This window comes from Akebia trifoliata, chromosome 4, assembly GCF_017979445.1.
Source record: "Akebia trifoliata isolate Shusen 1 chromosome 4, ASM1797944v1, whole genome shotgun sequence".
In the NCBI taxonomy this organism is placed as follows: domain Eukaryota; kingdom Viridiplantae; phylum Streptophyta; class Magnoliopsida; order Ranunculales; family Lardizabalaceae; genus Akebia; species Akebia trifoliata.
In genome coordinates, this window is record NC_141378.1 from 18,353,609 (window position 1) to 18,366,551 (window position 12,943).

Sequence of the window (12,943 nt, forward strand, 5' to 3'; positions counted from 1 at the left end):
TGTTTATTTTATTTTTTTTTAGGCACAATGAAAAGTTTTGTTTATTTCTTAGAGTATGCAGGTTGTTCCTTAACATTAAAAACAAATAAAAAAAAAAAATTCTTAAAGTTTATTTAGCAACCATTCATGGCCTACAATGTTATAGTGTTGAGATTCTTAAATTTTTGTTACAAATTGATTTTGTTCAATTAAGTTGTGCCTTTCTTTTAATCTTGTTCTCGTTCTGTTGAGATTAATCCCACATCGGACGCTTATTGCCTTATCTCTCTCTTTATAAGTTCTTGGGCCTCTTCACTCATTGTCAATTGGGTTTTATCCATGATCCTTCGAACAAGGGAGAGTTGGTCGGTCCTTCAATTAAGGATTTAATGGGGGCAATTAAAGACTTGTATTCCACGATTTAGCTTTAATCATGGGACTAATCTAATTATTATTGATCCACGATCAAGATTCTTTCTGTTTATAATTGATTATTTGCTATCATGAATATATGAACGATTTGCCATTTAATTCAGTCCATGTCATTTTGTCCCTCACATTTACGTTATGATGTAGTGGAATTTTACAGCGCCCACGATAACTTATGAGTTTTTGACGAAAACGGTCAAGTATTTTGCCAATATTATTGAAATATTTATTGAAATGGGGATATATCCATTTTGGCATTTTTCATTTTTATCAAAATGGGTACCTACGTAACTCATTAAATTGAATTTACTTTTACATCTTTATTTTCTACCTGAAATAAATTGCAAATATAGTTATGACTTTTTCATAATTTTGTAAAAAAAAAAAAAGAAAAATACATTTGTCTTTTATTTAAAGCTTACAATCCATTTTGGTAAAAATAAATAAATACCAAAATGGATATCTAACTCTGACTAAGCAAGTAACTCTTGCCTCATACTTGACCATTTTCCAATAGCTTATTTACACGAACAATTTCATTTCCCTTGTTGCAATCACATTTATGTTGCCAGTAGAAAATATCACGACGACAACAACACAAGGATTCAAATCTTGAAGTTGCATGGATACATCTTTTGATCCACTAACAACCCATTGATCAAGAACATAGAGTCACAACAAGAATTTGCTCAAAATCCTGATCCATGTCGCTGATTACAAGCTTTGACGCGTCTCAAGGCAGCGAAAGCTAGTAACCTATAGCCCACAAACATGAGAACCAATGCAGCGATGCACACGCCAGGATGAACTTGCTCTTTGACAAACTTGCAACTGGCTTTGTTGCTACTAGGATGGGAGCAACCTAATAGGGCCGAGATCTCGTCCCCTTCCCCGAATTGTATGTCGATGAGAAGCCTATAACAATAAAAAATAAAGGAAGTATACTTGATCCAAGCCATACAAGTTGGAACCTTTTGCACGTAAAATCCCCCCGTGAGCACGAAGGCTAACATTATGACTGTTACCATCATCGATCCTTGTTTGGCATCCATAATAGCTGCACCGAGTGCGAGCCCCAACCCTTGAGCCACCATGACATATCCAAGAACCACTACTAGTGTCAACAAGAAGGCACCCACATCGGGTTTTAGTCCAGCCATCCAATACGTCGCGGAAATAAAAACTGTAGGAAGAATTAGCTCCATGGGCAAATCACCGACTATTTGAGCCATGAAATAGGAGGAAAGTGTGTACATGCCCGATGATCGTTCCTTGATGAAGACGGCACGTTCTTGAGGGAAGGCAAAAACTGCATTGGAGGCTGGGATAACTCCCCAAAAGATGGCCATGAAGAAAAGGAGGCCGAGGCGATCTTGAACATCATGGATGCTGGAATTCCACCACATGAAACCAACTAATAATGCGGCAAATATCACATGGAAGACTCTTAGGGAATTGAATGATTCATGTTTTCTTTCTCTTAGGCTTCTTTGGAGGAGAATGGTGAATTGGTTGAACCAACTTGTGATGTTGGTGTTGGTGTTACTTCTACTACTACACCTCTTGTTCTCTTCATTGTTCCTTTGGTTGTTGTCTAAGACTACTTTGTCTTTGGTGGCAATTGTGGTGGTAGAATCCATTAAAGCCTTCACCTTGGGAGCTAATAAGTTGTTGTATGAGGAGATTAGTGATTGCTTAATGTTGGGCTTGTTCTCCTCCCTTTGATCATCAAGTTGACACACCCCTGCATAAGTTATAACAATGCGTTGATCATTAAATTATAGATAATAAACTCCAATGAACAAAACAAAATATCGCGATAGAGTAAATTAAATCATCATCAAAGTCTTATCCCATGAAGAAGATACCTAAGTTTCTTATTTTGTTTTATTTTTTAAAATTTTAAATATTTGAGTAAGCTTCATGCACCCAAAACATATCTTAATGTTACAATGTCATAATAAACCTTATTCACATATTTATGCTACTTTTAGATTTCTCCCAACCAATTCTACCAACTCTTAGAAACATCTATTTAAAACTCATATATATTTTCATATGTTCCTAAAGCAAATTTAATATGAGAAACTTAGAATTGAAAAAATAAAGAGATTTACTTCATCTCTCAACAGGTTGTGCCCACTAAAAACTCGAGCTAATTTTACAATGTAATCAAGTTGACCTTACAACACTCTTTAGAGTTCTCTCAACTCAATGAGACACTCGAGCACTCAATAAACACTCCAAATAAAACAAGATATATTTAGGAAGGAACTTGTATTAGTTTCTAAGATGTGTCAACTATATAAACTGGAATGACAGTTACTCAAGCATCGTCGGGTCATTTGCATGAGTGTTGCAAAGGTCTACGACAATGAGTTATATTTACTCAAAAGATTCAAAATTTTAAAATAATACACAATTTTTGGTACCATTTTAAATTTAAAACTTGAGACTTCACCCTAAACCTTAATGACATTTCACCTAACCAAAATACATTGTTATATTAGATTTGAGAATAAAACCTTTGGATTAACCACCAACACTACACACTATTTGATCAATCCATAACACTTATATATGTTAATTTACAATAAAATCCTTTCAAACTACTTGATAAGTTTGGGGGTATAATTCAAAATCAATTGGCAATGAGTGAAGAGGCCCAAGAGCTTATAAAGAGAGAGACAAGGCAATGAGTGTCCAATGTGGGACTAAACTCAACATGTCCCACATGTGTGGGTTGGATTGGGTCAAGTATGTGGAGATCTGAACTGGGTGACGAGAAAGAGAGAAAGTCCCTCTCTGATACCATGATAAGTTTAGAGGTCTAACTCAAACCTAATTAACAATGAGTAGTGAGGCTCAAGAGTTTATAAGGAGAGAGACAAGGTGATGAGTGTTCGATGTGGGACTAAACTCAACACTACTTAAATTGCGATTGCTACAAGGTTTAGTGGTGGCTTTTAGTTTCCTACCTATCAAATCACTTTTCGAAAGTCAAAAGCATGCTTGCTAAGCACTTGGCTTTCTCACCCATTCAAAGGTCAAAAGCAAAAAAAAAAAAAAAAGCCATATATTAAAATTGATTAAACCTTTTTCTCGCTTTAACAATATCTAGGTGGCATGTGCAAACGCACATGTATCAAAAGGGTTTATTTGAAATTTAAAATATTGATTAAAGGATTTTAAAAATTACATAGTAAAAAGGACATTTTATAATTTTGAAAACCAAGCAATACAATTATGGGGATGTGGGTTCACAAATTTATTAGGTTTTTTTTTTAACTTTAAAATATAAAAGCAGGGGCATTTATTGCCAGTCAAATTTGGTGCCGAACCACTTCTACCATTCCAAACAAAAATGGTATTGTAAAACATTTCCACTTGTATGGTTAATGACAAATATTCCCGACTAATTTTTTTTCCCAATTTTCGCACTTCCTTGTCATAAGAAGTAGTTTTTTAATTGATTCCCGGCAAATATCCAATAGCTTTTAAAAATGTTTTTGGGCCGTTCTATTTTTATACTCAATGGACCCACTTTCTTCTATAAATCCTACCCCAAAATGTGCTTCGTGAGGGTGCAGCGAGCACAAGCGGTGGGTGCAATAGGCTGGTCCTATGCTTTTTAATCCCCATAAAAAGCACTTCACGAAATATGATCAAAATCTTTTACAGAAGTGATTCCATTGAAGAAAATCTTCCACTCAAAAAGGGAATTCAAGAAGCTGACTGACTACCTGCTTTTGGGAAGGGTCAAAAGGTATCTTGAAATCCGTGTAATAATTCAGACCAACAACTAATGAGAACATGACACGTGACCACTAAAAACATTTTCCTTTGCCTAGGATACCTTATACATTTATACTTTAGGGTGATTGCTATGTTGATGACACGTGTTCCTCACTTCGAACTATCCTAGCTCATCTAAGAGCATAAATAAAAAAAACCTCACAAACGTGGAATATAAATACATATTTTTTAAATAAATATTATTAGCACACATCGAAGGATGGCATTAGAAAAACTTGGTTTGATAGTAAAAACTCTCAATTTAAAACATTGACTAAACACGAATACAATTGACATGACAAGTACATAGAATCGTAAATCTTTTTTTTGTATATCTCAAAGAAAAAGATTTAAGATTCTATGCACTTTTCACGTCAATCGTGTATAGATCGCTCATGTTTTAACGTATTAATTTATCATGATTCTAAAAAATATGGTCGAACTAGTAATTTTTGTAAAGAGTTTGATAAAATGACGATTGATGTGGCAAGTGTACAGAATCATAGATCTTTTTCTTAGCATGTACATACGACTACGTTTATAGCTTGTCATATTATTATTAGTTTTTGGTAAAATGCTTAGCCATTTTAGTACAATATTACTAAAAATGCTTAGTACTTTAAGCAACATTGGTTGGGCAGCCTAATTTAGTAAAAAATAAATAATAATCTAATAATTATTTAATTTCTTAAAACACTCTTCAAGCATTATAGTTGCCGTTAACACCTGTCTAAAATATTAACCAATGAAGTTATAGCTAATTGGTTTTTGACACGTTTCCCTTTTCAAATCCCCCCTTTAGAAAATAAAGGAAACCTTGGTCAGCCATGTCGTCACCTTCTCCACCTTACTATCATGGTGTCAAAGAAAATTAAATTATATAAATCTCTAAACAAGGCTGACCACCTTTGCTTAAAGTGCATTAGTTTTAAAAGATAATGCCCCTCCACCAAATTCTATAATCCAAAAACAAAAAAAATGGCCCACCAACCACACCTTGTATTAAAAGTATATATTTATTCATCAATTTAAATCTATTTATACCCAAAAAAAAAAAAAAAAAAAACTACATGAGAAAATCTACTCATTGGGTCGAGCCAGGAACGATTCTATATATTTTTTGGACTAAACTTTTCTCAAATCGTCTTCTTATTAGATCTCAGTATTTGAATTTGATATATATATATATATATGTCACCATTAAATTTTATAATTCAAGTAAAAAAATAAAAATCTATAAGATTCAATGGTCTAAGACAAGTCGACATAACATGACAGTCTCCCATACATTATTGTTGACACATCATGCCACTCATGTATGATTCCTGCTAAAATATATGCTTGAGGGTGCAAAGAATGACGATTTCAAAACAAACATCCCCATTCATTGGATAGAGAAGATAATTGAGATTTCATAATCCACTTTCAAATTTATTCCAATTCCAACACCTAATGCTACGAGACACATTTTCTCTAACAATCAATGACATGACGTCCTAGCATATATTGGCGATAGTGGCTACTACTATGAAGCAAGTTTCTTCTCTAGGTGACGTTACGAATCCTCTATTTAGTAATTCAAACCCCACAACCCAAAATGATCCCCCTTGTACTCATTTCCCTTGTTAAGGGTTAGGGGTTTGTGTCCCACCAACTAATTCTCACATTTAAATAAAAACAACTCGATATCTTTACGACTATAATGAGAGAAGGAGGAGTAAAAGTGGTTTGATGGCAAAATTTGGATCTTACAAGTACCCCCACCTTTACATTTAAACTTAATATAACATTTTGGTCAGATAATCACATAAATTACATTCCCACAATCCTATAATCATGTTTTTTTATTATATAGTCTTCAAAAACCCGTAAATTAATATTTCAAATTACAAGAAATCTTTCTGTAATACATGTGTGTTTGCATAGGCCACCTTTCTAGTTAAATATAATAAGTTCGATTCATAATATTTTAAATTAATAAGAATGTATCAAAATTAATATAATTCGATTTCGATTTTGTTAAGTGAATAAAACTTTAATTAATTATTTAATTTCTTTAAATATATATTATTTAAAAATAAATTAATTTATTAAGAAAATTAAAATTTTAAATAACCGCCCAAAGCAAGTGAAGGGGCACGAGGGGTGCAACAAAGCATCATTTCCCACTAAACATAACAGAAGCAACGGTAGTACGTCTCTCTCTAGTCGAGTCTATCCACTACGTTATCACAGAAGTGCATTTTCCACTTCCCTCTTTAGTTTCCACCCACGCTTCCCAATGTTATTTATTATTTTTTTATTTGACAAATCTATCATTTTTTAATTTTTAATTCTATAAAAATATAAAGTAAATTAGGTATTTTATTCAGTGGAACGTGGATGGATCAAACATTCCCTTATGTCAAAGTCATTAGCTTTCCTGATAAAGTTAAAAACAAAAGGTCTTATACACATACCCCCTCTTAAGTTTTGAATAATATTTGAAATATTCCTTTACTTTCAAACTGATGGTATGTACCCCTTAGGTTAAGTCCACTACTACAAAATGACTTGAATGCCCTTATCTTCAATGCAGCCTAAAATCTTAAATTTTTCCATCTTTACGGATGATTTGTCTTTCTTCAAATCCCAATAAAAGATAGAATTTTTGAAAAAAATATAGATAATATTGAAATTTTAGATAAAAATTGAGTCACAAATGATTAAAGTTATGAAATAAATGAATTTTGAGAGAAGAATCATGAATTTTTTGACTTGGGGATGAAGGTGAGGGTACTTAGGTGATTTAATATTATTTTTTAAAAGAGAAGATAGAAAATACACTAAACATTCACCCACAAATGGTGGGGGTATGTCTAAATCAGCCTAAAACAAACCCAACAACTATCCAAATTGGCACGTGGAACCATTTGAGATCGTTACGACACGGTCCCTTTAAAAAATTTTCACGTGTCACTTCAGATTTTTGATGGGGACGTCTTCACCAAAGTCATCTCGCCACGAACGAGTCAGACTCGTTCGAGTTATCCTTAATTAACTAATTACTGACTTATCAAAGAATGAATGGGAGGAAAGAAAAGTACCATTAGCGAGATCGAGCATGAAATCAGCCGGGTTGACTGGGAACGATGGAGAGAAACCAACCGAGTTGAAATATTCCATAGCGTTTGAACTCTTCCCAAAGTAAATACACCTCCCTTCAGATAAAACAAGAACCGAGTCGAACATCTGGTAGACTCGGCTAGAAGGTTGGTGCATCGATGTCACAATAGTTTTACCCTTACGAGCCAATGAACCTAATGTCGAGACCAATCGGTGAGCTGTGGTTGAATCAAGACCCGATGTTGGCTCGTCCAGGATGAGTAGACTCGGGTTCACTAGCATCTCGTGTCCGATACTTACTCGTTTCCTCTCTCCTCCCGAAACACCTCTGATAAAACTGTTACCAATTATTGTATTCTCACAATTGCCCAAACCCAACTCATAAATTACCGATTCTGCCACTTGGGTTTTCTCTTTCTTTGATAGTGTGTTTGGGAGGCGAAGGAGCGAACAAAAGACTAGTGTTTCTTTGACTGTGAGATGTGGGTAAAGAACATCGTCTTGAGTTACGAACCCGGTTCGTCTAAAAACCGATTTAGTGAGTTTCCGGTTGTTGGCGAGGATTGATCCCGTGAAACAGTTTCCTTGTAGTCTTCCTGCTACCGCGTTTAGAAACGTTGATTTTCCGCAACCAGAGGGACCAAGGATGGCTAGGATCTCTCCTGGAGATACCATTCCTGTGATCCCACTTAGAATCGTTCGTTCTTCGGCCATGCTAGTGATCATTCTCTGATCAGTCGGTATGGGCCCACCACCAATCATTCGTCCGATTCCACCACTTGTGATTTTCTTCTCCAACTTCATTCGGTAACAGATGTCGATAAACTGTCAAAGACATAGAGATTAAATGGTGGTAAGTTAATAAAATTAAGTCCACAGCAAATCATAACTCGACTCGCGAGTCAAGAGTCGTGAGGTCCGATTCAAATCGGTGACTCGGATATGCCATTGTCAAGTGTCAACAAAAGAAACAGAAGGAGGGGAAAATGTAAGCCTCAAACATACGGTGGAAATGAGAAGATAGTCAAAGGGATTCCAAATATTACGAATCCCAAGGAAATCTTTGTTTTGATTCCCCCGTAAGTTTGAGGGTAGAAAAGTAATGTTAAACGAACGGTTGAGTCGTTGAGATGAGAAGGATTCTTTAACAATACAGATCCCTAGGATGTCTAATACCTTGAGAGTAATCGGATGACAAGAAGATATTAATGAATCCAAATTTATTCGATGTTGCGATCGATCTGGACCGTTGGATGATCCCCCATTTGGAGCCTCACCTTCATCGATCACAGGCATTCTTCCACACGAGAGAGAGATATAGAGGTAGAGAGAGAGAGAGAGAGACAGAGAGAGTTAGGCTCTCTAAAGGCACAAGCCAAGCTCCTATTTATAAAGTTCGAAGGTCTCAATGCTTGCCACGTCAATCTGAAACGGCTGTAGCATAAACTGTTACGTGGCATTCTACTGTCAGCTGGACCTTTAAAATGAATTTAGGAAAATTACACAATTCGGCCGCCGTACTTTAAAAAAAAAAAATCTAAACCCTTTTAAGTGACCCACTTACCTGATTGGCTCACCCACTGAAAATCAGTGTCGTTGTTTGCTTCTAGCCGCCAGATTTAAGCAACTTTAATCAGGGACATTTTAACCGTCAGATTTTTTAACTACTCGAAGCTAGTGAGAAGAGATTAGCAAAGTGTTCGGTTTTTGGTGTGGTGATCTAAGAACGTGGTGTGGTGAAAACATCATAAAGTGTGTAGGTCTGTGGGTTCACAAAGGAAATGCCACGTGGATTATGAGAATTTGTAATGAACATCATCTCAATATTAAAGCTAGATAACCTTAAAACTGATGTAGACAAGTATGAACTTCAATTAATTCCTGATCACAAAATATTGTTTCCTAAGGAAAATAAAATAAAAGAGAGATATATCACAACCTTGCAAACAAACATGCAAGAGTCAACCTTGATTCTTAGATAGGATGTCAATTTAAAATCCTCCCAACAAATTTAGATAAGTGATTTGAGACTTTGACATCTTTCTTGTCATTTTTGAAATGACTCGTGCTGGGGTTGACATAGGATGTACTGCGATTCTCACAATTCTGACGTGAAGGTCCGCACATAACTGTAGATGTGTTTCCTCACAAATAGTATTTTGAAATTTCAATGTAAGTCAATTTTTCATTCAATAGAATTTTTGCTTGGATGAAAGAATTGTGTACCCGAAATGTTATCTACCATTATTTTTTGTGTCGTGATTTTCTGACACACGCTCGTTAATGTGTCATGGGTTAGAATCATAGATTTTTCTTTCCTTGGGAAACACAATTGTACATCCTTATAAATATGTGCAATTGTGTATCCCGAAAAAAAAAATCTTTGGTTCTAGCACATGTCATGTTGGGAGTGTATTGGGGGTGGGTTTAGAAAATCATTATTCTTATTTTTTTAGGTATTTGGGACAGATGATATTTGTTTGTTGGTTAGGTGGTTGTAAGATTATAGATTGTGTCGTAGTTAATCATTATATTCAAGATTTAAAATAGTCTCATTTGCGAACTTGTGGTTGAATTACATGCTTCGATTTGATGTCCTAAATGAATTCCTTGTGATATTTCAATGTCTCTTGTTTCATTCTTGTATGACATGTTCATGCTACCAAGAATCAAGTTGAGGACTTGTGTACTCGGCATTGTATACATGTTTTTACTTTTTCATCGTTCGATTTCAATCAATGTGAATAACTCTACTTGGTTTTATAGGATTAACTGGTTATAAATCGAATTTCAGAATTTTAGTTAAAACTAAAATTTTTAATTCTAAAAAATTAATTTTCAGTCATAAGAAATGTATATAGGGAGGGTTATGTATGTCTTGTTGCTAATTTACCTCGAACAACTTAATTCTCTTTTATGATGGGCTCTCCCTCCACACCAACATGTTAAGACATCGATATAATACTTGTTAAACACCCTCTGATACTCAAGTTGGAACTTAAGTTGCAGATAATATATATATAAAAAAATCTCTAAAGAACTCTCTTTGAAGGTCCAAAAATCCTTTCCCTCGAGATTTCTCTCCCTATTTATAGGTTTTCATATTTTCTTAATCCTCAACTCTAATACGCCTCCCCCACGAAGTAAAGAAAGGGTAGAATTCAATGCCAAGGTCTGTCGAATTTACCCATTTTTTCACGTAGTGCCCCTCTCCTAATTCGTGAGAATTTGGATTTATCTTTTTCTAAATCCTTCGGGTGGATAAAGGAAAGATTTTATCAAACGAGGAATTATCTCTTTAAGCACAATTGTTTACCCCATACAAGGGTGTAAGCATCCAATTATAAACTGACAAGTAAAGGTTTGGATAATGTTGCGGTTTCTTCTAAAAAAATTGTGGAACAAGTTGACGGGTAAGATTTATATTCAATTATAATAATTTGATAACTTCGAGTGCCTTTTTTGAATGTTTGTGATATATACTTTGGAATACTTCAGTATGTAGGATTTAATATAAAAATATATAATTAAATATGATATGTTAAGGACTTTTGCATCAATCAACTAAAGGACGATCTCCACGATATTGCAGATTTTATCTCTAATTTGTCTCAAAAACATATCGAGAACCATAAAGAGAAAATTCAAGCAACAACAATAGAACTCCAAACCCTAGGTCATTTCTCCCTTGTAGTTTTTCATTCTTTCAATTTATTTTCAAATAAGAAACTGATGGAGATAGAATATATTCTACTAAATATGTTTGTCTATATATAGGATTAAATGTTTCTAGAACTTCAATTGAATAGATCTTCTTATGAAGCAAATCCCACATGTAATTTCTTACCTCTTGGGAGAATGGGGTCCACATGTATGGGCAGCCTACCTAATTTCCCAACTTCTAGGAAATGTTTAAGTGAGCATAATTTGGGCCCACATATCATGGATCAATCCACCTATTTATGGACATCCTTATTACCTTAATAATTAATTTTATTTATGGTGAAACCATCAACCCATATTCCTAACTCTTAGAAATACACTAGACTAACTCTTAATGTTATCAATTTGGTCAAATGGGTCTAACTTCTAGGAATCCTGATATATATATATATATATATATATATATATGGGAGCGGTTCGGCAGCCCTAAAGTTTGCCAAGTTTTGTGCCAAACATTTTTTGTAAATCACTTTTGATGGGGTTAGAAGTTTTGGAATAGGCTGATTTTGAAACTTTTAACCCTAGTTTACAAGTTGAAGAATCATGGACCGTCCAATTTTTATAAATCACTTTTGATGGGGTTAGAAGTTTTGGAATAGGCTGATTTTTGGTGAGGATGATCTCCTCATCATAGAAATCATCCTCACAAAAAATCAGCTCATTCCAAAGCTTCTAACCCATATTTTGAAAAATGTTTGGCACCAAACTTGACAAATTTTAGGGCTGCTGAATCATCCTATATATATATATATATATATATGGGGGCGGTTCAAGGGCCATATGAGAAAACATATGAAAAAACTTTCGTTTTTCAAAATAAGAGTTAGAGGTTTTGGATTGAGCTGATTTTTTGCAAGGATGGTCACTTTGATGAAAAGATCATCCTCACAAAAAATCAGCTCAATCAAAAACTTCTAAATCCATCAAAAGTGATTTACAAATTAGTGATAAAAATTGGTAAAAAATCGACGGTCCACATTCTAAATCACTTTTAATCGGGTTAGAAGTTTCAGATTGGGCTGATTTTTTTTTTTTTTTTTGGATGATCTTCCCATCATAGAGATCATCCTCACAAAAAATCAGCTCAATCCAAAATTTATAACCCATATTTTAAAATTTTATTAAAAACGAAAGTTTTTACATATGTTTTCTCATATGGCCCTTGAACCTGACCTTATATATATGGGTCCCGTTCGGCACCCTAAGTTTTACCACACACTTTAACAAACGCGTTTTGTCCTACATGGGTTAGAAGTTTCGGAATGAGCTGATTTTTTGTGAGGATGATCTCTATCGTGAGGAGATCATCCTCACCAAAAATCAGCTCATTCCAAAACTTCTAACCCCAGCAAAATTGATTTACAAAAAATGGACGGTCCACGATTTTTCAACGTGTAAACATGGGGCCAAACATTTCGGAATGAGCTGATTTTTGGGGAGGATGATCTTCTAATCATAGAGATCATCCTCACCAAAAATCAGCCCATCCAAAACTTCTAACCCATGTAGGACAAAAAACGTTTGTTAAAGTGTGTGGTAAAACTTAGGGTGCTGAACATTTCCCTATATATATATATATATATATATATGGGTCCCGTTCAGCACCCTAAGCTTTACCCTACACTTTAACAAACGTCTTTTGTCCTACATGGGTTAAAAGTTTTGGAATAGGCTGATTTTTGGTGAGGATGATCTCCTCAGGCTGATTTTTGGTGAGGATGATCTCTATGATGAGGAGGTCATTCTCACCAAAAATCAGCCCATTCCAAAACTTCTAACCCCATAAAAATTGGTTTACAAAAAATGGACGATCCACGGTTTTTCAACTTGTAAACATGGGGCTAAAAATTTCGGAATGGGCTGATTTTTGGTGAGGATGATCTACTAATCATAGAGATCATCCTCACCAAAA

General features: G+C 34.7%; 1 protein-coding gene across 1 annotated transcript; it reads right to left on the minus strand.

Moving 5' to 3' along the window:
* Positions 1-724: 724 nt before the first annotated feature.
* Positions 725-8,656, minus strand: ABCG25 (ATP-binding cassette family G25). Its single transcript, XM_086440164.1, has 3 exons — positions 8,485-8,656; positions 7,290-8,133; positions 725-2,152 (listed from the first exon to the last, which is right to left on the minus strand). Exons 1-3 carry the CDS (start codon positions 8,602-8,604, stop codon positions 1,098-1,100), a joined length of 2,019 nt encoding a protein of 672 aa, XP_086296290.1. The 5' UTR covers positions 8,605-8,656; the 3' UTR covers positions 725-1,097.
* Positions 8,657-12,943: the final 4,287 nt, after the last annotated feature.